The sequence below is a fragment of the Sturnira hondurensis genome, unplaced genomic scaffold (genome assembly GCF_014824575.4).
Source record: "Sturnira hondurensis isolate 20B ecotype Veracruz unplaced genomic scaffold, ASM1482457v3 Scaffold0019428, whole genome shotgun sequence".
Classification (NCBI taxonomy): Eukaryota; Metazoa; Chordata; class Mammalia; order Chiroptera; family Phyllostomidae; genus Sturnira; species Sturnira hondurensis.
The window spans coordinates 10409436-10425561 of NW_028092059.1; the positions used below are offsets into that span (position 1 = coordinate 10409436).

Below are 16126 nucleotides of genomic sequence, written 5' to 3' on the forward strand. Positions count from 1 at the left end.
GAACTTCTCCCACAGTACTAAATACACTGGTCTGCTCCCCTGTATCCTCCAACAGTCAAACAGCTTTTGAGGAAAGGAAACACTGTATTATTCTGTGTATCTCCAAACCCCATCACATTGCTGATGTACATGGTGCTAAGATATGGTTACTGAATAGATAAATAAATAAGACTGCTAGTTACATTTTTTAAAAACTAAGAATATTATCTCATCTAGAAAGATAATAAATCACCTTATTTCGTCCTGCTATGCAAAGTGTTGCTTCCATTGTAGTCACTCCAAACCTTCCAAGACTACTACATGGAGGTCAATCTTGAAGAAGAATAGAGTACAGAACTAAAAGAATAAAATCTGAGAAAGAATTGACACTCATTTCTAGAGTCTACACGGATGAGGCAACATGTAACATATGCCTAGACCTCTAGTAGGCACACTTTACCTCACAAGTAACGCATCTCAACATTCGGTCAACTTCATGAGGCTGACATTCAGCAATGTTTACAAGGAAACCATTTTTGCACATCCTGGGACTTTCCACAAACTTTGGGAGAGCAGATACATCAAAACCAACTCAAGGGTGGTAAGCTCCAAACCAAAGCCCCTGCTGACAGAATCGGATTCTTTAACGCACTCAAAGACTGACAGGTGACAGGAAGGCCAGGCAGGAAGCCCCGTAATTTGGGGAGCAGCAGCTTCATCAGCAGAAACATGTGGCTAAAATTCAGTTCCTGCTTCCAAACCATTCTCCAACACTCCTTCTCACAGTTCATGAGTTGAGGAGGGAAAATAAGACTACTCTGCTTTTCGTTATTTCCTTTTCACAGATTCACCAAATACACATGCATCAAAATCCATTTGAGTGCTCCTCAATGCAGCAGTGGTACAGAATTCTCTGGGGGACTCCTTTCTGGACACAGCAGAACTGAAAGCAATCAGAGTGGTCGGCATCTACTGAATACTCCACGCTCAGTGACTGCTGCTTCCTCCATCCTGGGAAACGTCCCTTCTTATGGAGGTAAAGGACCCATGGGAAGATCAGGGGTAACAATCCCGAGGCTGACTTTAGGTCTCACTGCCGACAGAGCTGTTCTGGCACACACAGACTCCCACCTGACACAACGTGCTACAGCTCTTTCTCACTGAGTTCAGAAAGCTTCACGGCACCTTGTTTTAATATGCGTCTGTCCAATTCCAGACAAGGCAGGATTTGTATATCAAATACAGGTGGCAGAGGTAAAAATTAGGGATCCCCGCCCCGAGCTGCCTATTAATACTCTTCTAAATTCCTGTCTCTTCGTTGGTTGTGCTCAAAATCAGGTTTTACCTGGCTTCTAGGTGGCATTACTCACTAGTAACTGCTGGTGCAGCCAGGAAAATAATTTTAGTAAAGAGCTGATGGAGCCCTGGCTGGTGTAGCTCAGTGGATTGAGCGCGGGTCTGTGAACCAGACAATCGCTGTTCGATTCCCAGTCAGGGCACATGCCTGGGTTGCAGGCCAGTTCCCAGCAAGGGACGCACGAGACGGAACCATACATTGATATTTCTCTCCCTCTCTCCTTCCCTTCCCCTCTAAAGATAAATAAATAAAATCTTTATTTAAAAAAAAAAAGAGCTGATGGGATCAGTCCTTCTGGTGTCTCTAAAATCCCAAGTTCAGTATCTGTGAAAAATGGCCAAAATGCCCAATTCAGATGGAACTAAAAGAGGAAAAGAGTCTGAAATGTGTAGCTCCAACGGGACATGCGGGAAGGGAAGCGGCTGCAGCGACTCTGATCCAGCGGAGCAGAGAGGCAGGGAAGGGGAGGCTCAGGCCCAGACAAAACCACCCAGCACGTGGAAGGGCCTCAGTCACACCCAGAGGCAGGCAAAGGCTTGCAGACACAGATAACTAATAAACAAAACAGGAAAAGATAAATTTCAGACAAATGTTATCCAAATTAAAATGTATGGGGTATATTAATTCTATTCACATTTGAGGCGGGTGGGGAAAAGGGATGGAACAGGGTTACATTAAGTACCAAATATTGCAAATTTTAAGTTACTCTTTAGTGAATGAGGTATTTGTTTCTAGGTATTTATATATTTTAAGTTGTATGTGTCGTGTTTATGTTCGTGTTTCTTTTAAATAGCGTTTTTTGCTACTTAAAAAACAGATATACCTGTGAAGAGAAACATGTTTTTCTCTCCATTCATACTTAAGGATTATGAAGGCACCAGTTTTACCCAAAAGTGTGATGAGAAAAATATATAAGGAGAAGACAGAGGGAAAATGTAAACATATATATAATCCTACTTCATAGAATACTTTTTCCTTATAACTAGCATGTACTGTTACCTATTTTTTAAAATGCTGCCCGAAGAGACAACTACTGACAAACATCATATGAATTTATTTTAGCCCCTTAAGGAGGGTGATAGTATATTTAGGGTTTGTAAATCCTGACTTCATTCAGATTACCCTTTTAATGATAATGTGTTCATACCCCTTCTTTTACAAAGACAGACTTGAGGTACCTACCGAGGTACCAGGCTTGGCACAGAGAACATTATCAGGACAGAGAGAGCAGGAGAAGTCTCTGGAGCCTCCTCACAGCTCTCCGTCAGTCCATTTTTGCCCTCGGTGAGGGGAAGCAGCATTGCATGAGTCCCCAAGTACACTTGTTACTGCGTTCATGAGAATTAGAAGGGGCTCAAACTCCTGGGACATACGAAGTTTCTAGTTTACTGAGAGACTTTGGCATCATGCGGCCCTAGTTAGTTCAAAGTTATATATTAATTATCATTGACATAAGAACATAGAGTATAAGTTATCTGACTTTGTTGTTAATCTGATAGTTGCTCATTTAACTATTGTGTTCTTTTATCATTTTCTGCTCAAAAGACTTAGACTTCTCAATAGATAGCAAATTACAAATTAGTAAAAGTATTTCAGTGAATGCAAGAATACCTACTTGGTTTTGCGTAGTAAAGGAGAAGTAGATACATGACTTATATGGGAAGTCAGTTATGTGTGGTGTTTCTTTTCTTTTTTTCTAATTTTTTAATTTTTTTTAATTTAATTCTTATTCAAGTACAGTTTTCTGTTTCTTATTCAAGTACAGTTTTCTGTTTCTGGTGTTTCTTTTAGTATGCAGTTCTGAGGGGTTTTTTTTTTTAAGTATATGTGGTTCATGTTTTCTATGGGCAGATATGATCTAAGCAGTTGTTTTATTAATATAAAGTAAGCATTATATTAGTAAGTATTAATATGAGTAAGCATTAATAGTAATAATGAAACCAGCTTGAAATTCACAGTCTAAAATAGTGTTCTATTTGGCCCCAGAGAATATAAACTACCAAGGTGTTAGGTTTACTTATAAGAACTATGTAGCAATGATTTTTTTCACTGTGTTTCTATATTACATTACCAGGGTTTGACTACAGAATAGGTAGTTGAAACTATAGTACGAGGCTTTTTAACTGAAGAGGTGCTTTTATTACAGCTATTTCTCGTGAGGTTAGACACCAGCCTAGAATTCCGTAGAGTAAGAAAGCTGCTGTGTATTCTTGTGCAGAGAACAACTCCAAACGAATTTGACTACTGTTTTATTTCTATTTCTTCCCTTTTCTAAACATTTACCTGAGCAAAGACTCGCTATCCCCTTGAAAGAATGCTAAAAAACATGCTAGAGTGGGCAGATGAGCAGGCACCTAGAAACTCTATTGACAGATGCACGAGGCATTATAGTCTCAAATAATAAAGTATCGGGAAACTCAATTCCTGATGACAAACCATTCTAGCTTTTTATTTCCTATGTTCCATATTCCAAAGGCAATAATTTCTGACTTCCTTTTTTTAATGTGTGACTTAAAAGATAGTATTTCTGAAGGAAAAAATGCTTTAAAGAGACAAATGCTTTAAATAGTCACTTTCTGCCTCAATATGCAGCACATTTCCACCTGATTAGCATGGCTCAGTGGGTTGGGCATTGTCCTTCAAACCCAAAGGTCACCAGTCTAATCTGGTCAGGGCATGTCACACGCCTGGGTTGCAGACCAGGTCCCTGGCTGCGGCCATGCAATAGGCAACCAATCAGTATTTCTCTTGCATATCGATGGTTCTCTACCTCTTTCTCCCTACCCCTTTCTCTAAAGATAAATAAATAAAATCTTTTTAAAATATGCAGCACATTTAAACATGGCTTACATTTCTTGGGCATATGGTTTCCTAATGGCTCTAGAACAAAAGCAGAAAATCATTCAAACTTTTAAATCTTAACTGTAAACTATAATTAATCAGTTTCATGTTTAATTTTTCTAAATGTACCACTAATGTAAAAATAAAATTATACTAAATATATAATCTCATAAATTAATATAAAACAGACCCATCTATTTAAAAAACTATAATTAACACAAGCATTTAGTCTGACTAAGCAGATTGGCATTCAACACAAGCAGATGATAGGAATTAGGTTTTAGCAAATTTAAACAAATCACAGCATATTTTACATAATGACAAAATCATGCATTTGTGACTCACAGCCTAATTTTAAAGAGTCTATACAATAAAACTACTGGATGTGCCATTATTTTGTACTGTCCAAAGAAAGAAATATTTTGTTTCTGCTAATAAGAAAAAAATAACTTGAAAATGTGGCTTATGGGTGACTAAGGCTGTACCAATAGATACATTTTGATCCAAGCAGCTAACATAGCTATAAAGTTTAATTCTGTAGAACCGGGGTCTTAGATGCTTTTTAAATTCACTTTCAAACCGTGGTGGTTCCTTATACTACTACGGAATGAAACAACCACTATATTAGCGGGGAAACACCAAGGCACCACTACTATCCAAGAAATGCTAAGAAGGCAAACACAGATGTGTGCATATATACTAACATACATCCACATGCATACACACAATGAAAGAATATACCAAAATTTTATTTTTAAAAAAACATATTTAAGGAGGAGGGAATAGGGTAGAAGAAATAGGGGGAGAAGCTAGCCTTATTTGGATAGTCTTTATTTTTATTTTCCTTTGAAACTCTGTACTTTACATAATTAGTAAACAAAAGCACAGCTTTAAAAAAAACAAGTCCCTAATGAGGTAAAGCAAATTAAATTGATTTGTAATAATGAGTTGGTGGCATAACCCCACTGATAGGAACTATGTCGAGTAGCTTCAAAAGACAGTAATTTGTCCAACTATCCCCATTGGCATATACTCAAAAACAACAAAAAATTTTAAGCTGGTTTCAGTGATATTTGGAGGTATGACTAATGATGTTAAATAAAAGCCATGTACTCCTGAATTTCAAGTGGAATTATGTCTAAGAATTCATCATGTTTTTCTTCTTTAAACAAAACTTCCTTCCTTCCTCCCTCCCTCCTTCCCTCCCTCTCTCCCTTCCTTCCTTCCTTCCTTTGCTGAAAGGACTACAAAGACCAATCAGTAGCAATAAACATCCACAGCTAATAGATTATGGTCTCTAATTACCATTTTCCACAGGAAGGAATCATGACTTACTGAAAATGTGGTTGCCTCCAGGCCTAGAGTAGTAAGTTTCAAGAAGAGCCTGCAAGGACCTGTTATAACAGCACAGAAGTCATCATGGACCACTGACAGCACATCAAAGGGCCAACCTGGGGAGGTGCCCACAGGCCAGAGATGGCGGTGATTTGAACATCAATAAGTAATGAATTGACACACACCAAATGGACTTAAAATCATGAGTTTAGTTGGTAGTCCAAAAAATTCTAATAACATTGAAAGGATTCTAGAATTCCAACTCTTTATCTTTGGAAACTAATAATTAATGGAAAGAATCAAGCATTTATCCAGACATTTTAAACAAAATACAACAAAAGGGAGACAAAGAGTTGATGCAAGAAAATTATAAGCAATCCAACAAATAAATGAAGAGGAAAGTTAGGAAAATACCATTTTGTAACTTCTTGGCCTCTGATAAAATACTATTAACTAGGCAATGATTTTAAAGACTGATATATTTTTAAGGCAATGATTATAAAGACTGATATATTTTATAAGGCAAATAGACGTGTGATGGAAATTCGTACCACTGCCTCTGAAGTATATTTGACAAAACAATTTGATCCAAACCCCTTAAAGCTAGTCACTAAAGATGTCCCGTCTTTCCCCAACAAACTGTGCTTCTTCCCATTTTTATTTGTGCATTATCCTGTCCTTTAAACCTGGGCTGCCTCCACGATTCATTTTTATTAACAGAATGTGGTAGAAGTGACATTGTGTGACTTCCAAGGCTAGGCCAGAAGAAAACTTGCCTGTAAACCTTGATCTCCTGGCGCACTCACCGGGGTAGGCTGGCTGCAACATAAAAAGTCTGACTACGTAAGAGACCAACCCAGCCATGGGGGAAGCCACAGTGAGACAGAGGTGCAGGGCTGGCCCCAAGCTGTCCCAGCCTTCTCAGCTCAAGAGCCAAACAAGTAAGAAAGCTTTTAGAAGACTCTAGCCTTAGCCACTATCCCACTGAAATCACAGCAGGGATCCCAAGTGAGAAACACCCAGCTGAGCCCATGCATCCTCAAAACTACGAGTCCATTGGGGCTTTAAGCCACTAAGCTTGGGTGTTCTGTCTTATGCAGCAACAGATCAACAGAAAAAGCCTAATTACCAATGTGCAAGAAATACAAGGAAACTGGTAAATAAAACCATAGGGAAACAAAGGAAGACATGGAAAACCTATTAGTTAAAAAGAATGAATTGAGGGCCCTGGCTGGCGTAGCTCAGTGGATTGAGCGCGGGCCTGTGAACCAGAAGATCACGGTTCGATTCCCAGTCAGGGCACATGCCTGGGTTGCAGGCCAGTTCCCTGCAGGCCAACTCCCAGCAGGGGATGCACGGGAAGCAACCATACATTGATGTTTCTCTTCCTCTCTCCTTCCCTTCCTCTCTAAAGATAAATAAATAAAATATTTTTAAAAAAAAGAATGAAATGACAAATGTGAACCTTAAATAAGATTTTGTTTGTTTTATGGGTCGATTTTTTTCAAAAAAATCAGGAGCCAATTACAGTTAAAGGAACACGGGGAACATGTGCACCTGACCAGATATTTGATATTAAGAAATTATTGTTAACATCTTAGGGGTGGTTGTATTTTAAAGAATAAAAAGTCCTTTAAAGAGACAAGCTAAAATAGTCACGGATGAAACACCTGGGGGCCGCAGGGACTAGACAGGTATCTAATGAAGTTAGCCATGAACCTGTAGGTGTTCAAATTGGAAGTTCATTTTATGGATCTCATTACACTTGCATATGTCTGGAATTTGCCTTAATAAAAATGTGCATACTTTTTTGAACTATTTAGCTGTTTTTTGTTCAAGTGTGTGACCAACTTAAACCCTAATGGTAGCTGAAAGAATCCATGATGTTATAATCCATATTTTGTAAAACTCTTTCAAGTCAAGAAAAAAATTACTTTCATTTTTCCACATGTCCAAAATATTGATAGAAACATTCAGCTTTGACAGCACTTCTCCTTTAAAATAAGAATCATAATACCTCATCCCAGCACACCTACTAAGCAGGATCCATGAAGAAAATGTATGTGGAAAAAAATGTTTGAAACCATACTCTGCTCCTCAAATGTAGACATTGTTGGTCGTGAGGACCATGTTTGGCATATCTGGCAGACATGCATTAAACTCTCCCAGAACCTGATGGCACAGAAGTCTCCGCTTACTGAATATGGTTCCAATGCCAGATACAATGGCTGGAAAATAGCAGAAGCTCCATAAATATTCTTTTCGATGAATGAGTAAACCAAGGGGAAAGGTTTACTGTTTTTTGATACAAGAGTTTTTGCCTTTGATTCTGCATCTTTTCACAAAGGGTCAACTAGCCACAGTGCGTGAGAGGTAGATAACAACACAGACACACCAGAACTGATGCTCTAAAACCTCATATGCATACAAATCCTACTAATGGTGAATGGTAGCACTGCTTTTAAGATTTATAACCAGAGTACTATGTGGATAACTACTATCTCAGGATCCTACACCTGGTCAAATCTACTTTTCTATGCTTTTTATTATTTTAAAAACTAATAAAAGAATGAAACCCTGGTATTTAATATTGTACATGCTGGACAAATAAGCAATAAACAATTATAAACCTTCCTAGGGGCTACTTTGTTCTATCTCATCATCAAGAAGCTAAAGCATATGTTAGATGTTAGCCTGAGTGGATAGAAATGTGTCCTATTTATTCAAGGTTTCATTTGAAGCCACAATTTATAAGTTTTGTTTCTTAGGGGTACATGTCAAACTTCATTTAGCATTAGTTGGTATCCAGATATACCAAACAGAAAAAAGGCAGCATTTGGGGGCAAAAAAAATATGCCTGCTATATGAGCAATAATGTCAGTTTCATTTATGTTACTCACAGAAAACAAGAGGAGAAATACAATGAAAAACTAACAGTATGAAATCAAGATAAAAATTATCCATTTAATTTATAAGTATAAAACTGCATATGGACAAGAACTGTTAAAAACAAATGTTTTAAAACAATGTCTAAAATATAGATAATTTTAGAGTAAGTTCTTTTAAAATGCATGTTTTCTAACTCTTAAATTTCAAAGATTATATACTTATATGGAGCATACTTGTCTGCACAATACTTTCCTTTTTCCTAAAGAATGTTTTAAAAACTGATCTGGGAAAATCTGCAAATTTTAATTTTGTAAAGGGACATTTTTGGAACTGTCTCTTTACAATGAATCTCCAATGAATTTGATGCTTCACTCTAAAACACTTTCATGAAAATAAGAATTTGATAAACTGCAGAATACCCATAAAATTGACCCCAATAAAATTTGAATAATGTTCTAAAATGTTATTTCACATGTATTAATGCATTTAAACCTTAAAACACCCTGGGAGTTAAATTCATAGATGTGTAATGTGGGGCTCAACACCCAGTAAAGTTTGTAAATGTAAGTGATTCATTGCCGTATTACTGAATGTTTCAACTTCACGACAATACTACAGAAAGCAGTTTTCAAGTATGACTGTGATGCTTAGAATTACGAGACAAGTTATGATGCCATTTTCAACAGTATTTTTCTAAGACTCATCTGTGTTGTCCAGTTTGGCTTCATTCATTCACTTTCAATGCTGTGTTTTACTCCATTATGTGAATATGCTATAGGTTATTTATTCATTTGCTCCTTGGTAGATGTTTGAATTATTCCCCCTCTTTGGAATTATACACAGTGCTGCAATAAACATTTTTGTACTTATCTCCTGGTGGACACTATGTAAGTTTCTCTGGGGCACATACAGTAGAAACACTGAGTCACAGGTGTATGCATGCGGACACCACGAGTGTATAATTGTTTAACAAAGTGTTTATATCAACTTATATAACTGATCACATCATACTTTTACAAGTTTAAAAACAAAACTAAACAGACCATTCTTAAATGTTTACAAATGATAAAAAAAAAGAAGATAATTTATGTGATAACGTCTGGCCAGGAGAAGTCCAACCATTGTTAATATAATGAGAATGGTTTGCACATTGATGTAAGCTGGCAGCCAAGGTGAGTGGACCAGAATGAATGCCATGGGTGAACAATGACGACTTCACTGTACTAGTCAGTGGATACTACAGATGCCTCTGAGTGAGCATGTGTGCTGTGTGGCCGCCACAATCAAAATGAGCAAGTAGAGCAATGAATCTGTATCTAATTTTATGTTAAGTATGAACATTCCTCCAAGTAAACTATTTGGATTGATTCCGAAGGTTACAGCTATAGGCAGCTGGTGATGTAACTGGCAGCTTCATCACAACTGCACACCCACTCATGCACCACATCTCTTGCAAAGATTTTTGGCGAAACATCAAATCACCCAGGTGACTCAGCCCCACTACAGCCCAGCTCTGGCACCCTGTGACTTCTGGCTTTTCCCAAATTAAATCACCTTTAAAAGGTAAGGGATTTCAGGCCATTGATGATTTTCAGGAAAATTTAGTGGGGCAGCTGGTGGTGATTGGGAAACCTGTGTGAGGTCCCAAGGTGCCTACTTTGAAGGGGACTGAGGGGTCATTGTCCTATGTGAACAGTGTTTCTTGTATCTTTCATCTTCAATAAATGACTCTATTTTTCACATTGCTGGACACCTTCTGGACAGATCTCGTACATGTGTTATATGCAGTCTCCCACATGTATCAATATATTTACACAATTTTCAACCTCAGTATGTATAGTAATGAGGATGTGAAAAAGGAGCCTTGAAAACTGTTGGCAAATAGAACTTCACATTTCAAATAAATTTATTGTATTTTAAGATGGAAATATAAATAAAAATAAATAAGGTAATGTATCATGTGGAATTCTGACAATTTTGAGGTTCCCCAGATAGTTAATAGTTTTTGTTTCTTCCTAGACCCCTCAAAGTTCATAGAAACTGGACCTTGAGAAATGAAAGAAGGGAATTGTTAATGTTTACTCTTCCAGAGGAATTTTTCCTCATTGAATACATTTTGAAAATAGTCAAATTAGTCATTTACCAAAATGTAACAAGATGACAAATTACTAACACAGTGGTTCAAAAAGAAAAATTGAGTGGTACAAAAGTATGGTGAATGACAGCATATAACTTCATATGTACATTTATTTATAAATACATAACTGCACTATTTTACTTATATATTATAGACATTTGAACTATATATAAAAAGATACTTATACAGGATTTGATAAAAACAGATGTAGTAGGAACTCTAACATGTTGTTCCTGCACCCACTGGATGGTCCTGTGCACCCCATGGGACTCACACACAGAGTGTTAGGGGTCACCACACCCTTGTAAGAGCTGCAGGAAGAAGCAAGTGGCCAAAATTGCATAACAGCACTGCTATTTCATTTGTAAATCCACATCATTCAGTTACTTATTCAACCTATTTCTATTCCTCTAAAGAAATTAATGTGTCTGTTTTATTTAAAGTAGATAATACCCAATTAGTTCAAAAATGGTGTTTGCATAGAAAGTAAAGGAGGATTAAAGGCACCATCTTTAGATTCTACTTATGTTCCAGGACCTCAATGGAAAAACAAAGCTGAAAAAACATAAGACAAAAATGTATCACCTTTCTGTTACTGGGTAATTGATTTTTTTAAGCTTTCAAATAGATAAAATCAACACGTTGAAAGACTTGTCTTTAACCCAGGTTTTCTTTTATTAAAATGTACAATTGCAGGGGCATGCCTGGAGTAGTAACACTTTGTTCCTAACAAAAGAGTCTGCACGCCACAATATGCCTCTTGCCAGAGGCATCGTTCCCCAAAGCACACAGCTAACTGCATCTCCTGCTGTACCTGTAACAATTTAATTGTATAAGTCAGCCTAGTCAAGCATCTCTCCAGCTCATGACTGGGAGACATGAAATTCATTGTCATTATTGTCCCTGTCATTTTGGATCATTATATCCTGCTGCAGAATTTTCCTCACTTCAGTGCATTTTTACCTCCAGGAGCCAGGGATTATAGCTGAGGTTGGGGGGGAGGGCAGGACCATGAACTACATTTACCTCGGGGGAGCCAGAGATTAAATTGGCCTGCTCTCTCACAAGCTGAATTCATCTAGTTGTATGCTCTGAGGTTTAGGTTGGAATAAAAATGAATATTCTAGTGAAACTTGGGCTTCAATTCCCCCTTTAAAGCATGGATATAACCAACTTTTATTTACATTGGGAAAACTAACGTAATTTCTTGTAGGTTGCTATTTTCCTATGTGTGTAAGGAATACTTAAGGGCATCATCAGGTAGAAAATAACATACATCTCTCTCTGTCAATGCCTGGAGAAGAAAAGAATTTAAAGATGTAACATTGTTCCCCATTTTTATCTTAGAGAAGCTTAGTGGGGGCACTTAATGGTTTTAAATATTTAATCATTTAAAATTGTATCTCATTTCTTGTACACAAGATTGGATTACTGGAGTCCAACTAGAATGGCACCAAAGATCTACTCTGGGAACAAGAAGATAGAAATAAACTTGACAGAGGGAGATAAAATACAGTCCTAAGGAGACTGGCTTTCTCTCCACAGTTGGTTCACACACTCTCATAGCCTGACAAGTTACCCAAGCCTGTCATGCCTTAAACACTTCTTGCTGACTCGGGAGAGTGGAACCAGTCTCATACTCTGCCCGGTACACCCCCCTCATCAGTGGTAATGGCCCTGGCCAGGGGTCAGCTGATGGCTCTCTGGTAGGAGAATGCAAGGAGTAAACAGAAAATACTAGGACATGTCTCAGTGAGTAGACCCATGAGCTGACTACACATTTTCTCCAACATAATATAAGAAGAAAATATAACCTTGTATGTCACTTCCTATTCCAACTTTCATCTCATATGGATTTTACTGAGCAATCTGACATTCATATCGTCTGCACTGGAAAAAAACTGTAGTTATTCTTCTATATGTGAGTTTGTTTTCAGCAGTTAACAACAAAATATGGCCACAGATCATAGCTATGCCAAGCACAGAAGAGCCATTATAATTACTGCATTTAAAAGTATATGTAATTTATTTTACTACCTTTATGGACTTTTGTTGAAGAATAGATTTTGCCTTAATCACATGCAATGGTCATCATTATTTATTCAGGATGAAATGTTTTCATGAGTTAATTAAAAAAATGTTGACCTTTGTACATTTTGTACTTCAAAGGGAACACATTTCAACTAACTGTAACACCTCAGTATTGAAGGAAACTTCCAGACTGTCTCAGCCTCCAGTCCAAGTGAAAAACAATGATTTCTAGTCTGTTGACTATATTTTCACATAATTACACTTCACTTTTCATTGGTGCTAAAGTAACTGTCTAATACAATACTAGTAAGAGTTTTTAAGTTCATAAAATTTCTTGTAGCATTTGAAAGTTCTTTTAATTGCATGTGCCATATTTTTAACATAATCAAGGTTCTCCCAAAATGAGAGCTATAAAAATTAATTCTGTTGACTTTAAAATGATAATTTCACGTTATGTGAATTTCACCTCAGTAAGTTATTTTTTCAAGTAAAGCAGTTATTTAAAGACACTCAAATGCATTTTTAAATCAGTTGGGTGACCGTCACTGCATTCTTATAAATAATTATTTATGGATATATTCTAATACTTTCTTACTTATTAAGAAAGGTTTATACTACAAATTGCTTGTTTGCAAAGTAACTGTTCAGGAAGTTATGTTTTGCTCTCTGAAGTACTTTGGTAACAGGATGATGAGGTGCGTTACCTTGTGGCCAAGGAACAAGGCACCCCCTCCATTCTCTGAGTGCACATTGACTGCATGTAACTTCTTTAACTATATGCTCCTTTTTGCATCCTATTTCCATGTTGACATGTAATTTGCTTACCACAGCATTAGGTAAAACAGGAGTTCTATCTGTGCACACAGTTGGAAAACCACAGAACTATACTTTGGCTCGTATTCTTGTTCTACCTTACTTCAAGAATGACGGTTAGGCCTGTGTCATTTCTGAACAAGAATTAAAAGAAATTACTAGAATATAATTATTTTTACCCTTTCTATTCAAGACTCTTAAGTCTTTTACAATATATTTTCAAATGTCATATTAAAACTATTTTAAATAATGGTCTTTAAAGTTTTCAATAAAATGTGCTAAGTTAATAATTTTCTAACCTATAACAAGCTATAAAAGTCAATTCTAAATTAAATACTCGATTCCCTTGATTCTAATAGGGTAATGTTTCTTTTGCATATGTGACATCAATCTCCCTTTGTTTTTTATGTAGAACCAATAAGAATTATAATTCATAATAACAGCAAGCCAACATAAGACAGGATGCCACAAAATCAGATATGATACCCACTAATAATCCTCTTGAGAGTCAGATATACACAAGCTACAAAAGCAATCAAAACAGTCATGATTTGATGCATCGCATGATAAGCAAAAGCAACCAAGCATTTGAGAGGGTCTGTGCTGGAAGGATTAGCAGTAAGAGGCAAAGGGCACAACACTTCCATGTCAGAATGGGCAGGATGCCATTTACAGAATGACTTCTTCCTCCTCCTGGACCAAACCCTCTTTAATATAATCATCCAATAAACTACCATGGAGTAGCATTAAGGCGCTGATGCTGAGAACGCAAATTCACAGTTAAGGTTGTCCTTTAACATGTAGGCTCAATCAAGGGCTCCAAAAATGCAGTTAAGTGCCCCCCCCGTGGTGGTCGGATGCTGACAGGCATTGTCAACTGTGAATTTTCTAGCTTTTAGTGTTTGTCTGAGGCCCTCAACATGGCCCTAATATTGTTGCTCCTGGGCATTTTCTTGAATGTGTACCTGTTGCTCCCTCTGCACGTGCACACTTTGCATGCCAACATGAAAGCCTAACAGACAGCTAACTTGATTCAGATACCTAACACTGGGGAAAAAATGTGGGGCCGGTCCTGAGGATATCCCATAATATGAAGTAATATATATATTAAAGACTCCTGAAAAAAAGAAACAAATTTTGTTCATGCTAGAAGTTTAGATCCATAACAAAAACTCACATAACGGAGATTAAAAAAAGCTCACTGAGCGATAGAACCCAAGCTGTCCCTTGTGCCTCAAAATATCTAAGACTTTTTGTATGTGCGCAGTCCTAATATCCTTGGACTATTTTCTAACTCTACACACCCTTTAAAAATATAGTAAAATTTCACAAATGGCTTTTCCTGCTTTATAGTTAATGTTGTATTGTAGTCCATCTGAAGATTTATTAAGAGGTTAGTTCCTTCAAATAAAAGTATGCAAGATCATATTGTTCACACACAAAATGAACACTGAACACATGGCAAATAGATACTAGACAATGTCCCTGTGAGGAAACGTCTAACAACATGAAAATAAGCAATAAAATCTGAGGGTTCAGTTTGACAAATGCTATGTTTGTTTACCTTCATCACAAATTATATGTTCAAGAACTATGTCCTGTGCAAAATACAAACATACCAAAAAAAAAAAAAAATCACATACCATCATAGTAGACAATTGCTCCTACCAGCTTGTCCTTCTGCAGCATTGGGAAATGCTCGAGGGCTCTGGATTTGCTGAGGACGTAACTGCCTCTCAGGCAATTACTTCCTGCTACCAGATCATACAGCTTGATTCCTACCCAGTAGTAAGGTAACTGCCACCACCTATAGCATAAATAGGAGAAACGGTTTCTTTAGAAACAGTGTATAATATTTTAGAATACCATTTTAAGTTATTAGATACTTTTAATTTAAGAAAAGGAACGTATGTTTAGAAGTGTACTGCAAAAGAAACAGAACTGCATCACTGTTTTTGACACCAGCCTTGCTGCACTATGCAAGTGAATGAATCAGAGCCTTTACATGAATCAGTAAGACAATCGTCCTTGAGCTGGTTGCATATTAGAATTCTCTAGAAAGCATCAAAAAAAAAAAAAAATCAGGCAAACAAACTATCTAAAGAGGGGGCCTAGGTGACTCTAATGAATACCTAGGGCAGAGAATCATTGGCTTAAGATGTCCTAAGAAATCTATGACAAATATGGACAATTATAAAATCTGTCTCTAGCCACCTCCCCCTAAACTCATGGCTAACAAAGTTACACACTCCACTTTTTCATATTACCTGTATTCTAATTTAAGGCAACTTCCTGGATAGCTCCAACAATAGAAGGAAAATGGGGTTTTTATAATTGACAACCTGACATCTCTAAACAAAGTTAAGTTTGGGTTAATGCACACATTTAAAATGCTGTAGGTTTGGAGCTGGTACATGTTAGGCTCAGATTTTGTACCAGAATCCTTTTGGGCTTTGCATTTTAGTGTTCAAATGGGCCCCTCCGTTCCTCAAAGCACATGCAGCTGACCATTAGAAGCTGGGGTAAGACACTACTGATTATAAACACAGAACGCAGCCTCCTCTGCCTCCAAGGTGTATCCCTTAGAAGTGGGTCAGTAGGAAGTAATTCAGGAAAAGCCACTCTTTTAAATACAACAAAGGAAAATATTTGAGAATAATTAAAGATTAGGACTAATTAAGACTACATTAAGAAATACAAGTTGAGGGAGTATTTCCATTAAAACTGTGTTGTTCTATTGACCT

At 37.1% G+C, this 16126-nt stretch overlaps 1 protein-coding gene across 2 annotated transcripts in view; it reads right to left on the minus strand.

The window, feature by feature from the left end:
• GPD2 (glycerol-3-phosphate dehydrogenase 2) overlaps positions 1-16126 on the minus strand; it is a 140150-nt gene that overhangs the window by 54569 nt on the left and 69455 nt on the right. For both annotated transcript variants that reach the window (XM_037027808.1, XM_037027810.1), the window contains exon 6: positions 15026-15189. In XM_037027808.1, the coding sequence (XP_036883703.1) occupies positions 15026-15189 (164 nt within the window). The remainder of the gene's footprint in view (positions 1-15025; positions 15190-16126) is intronic.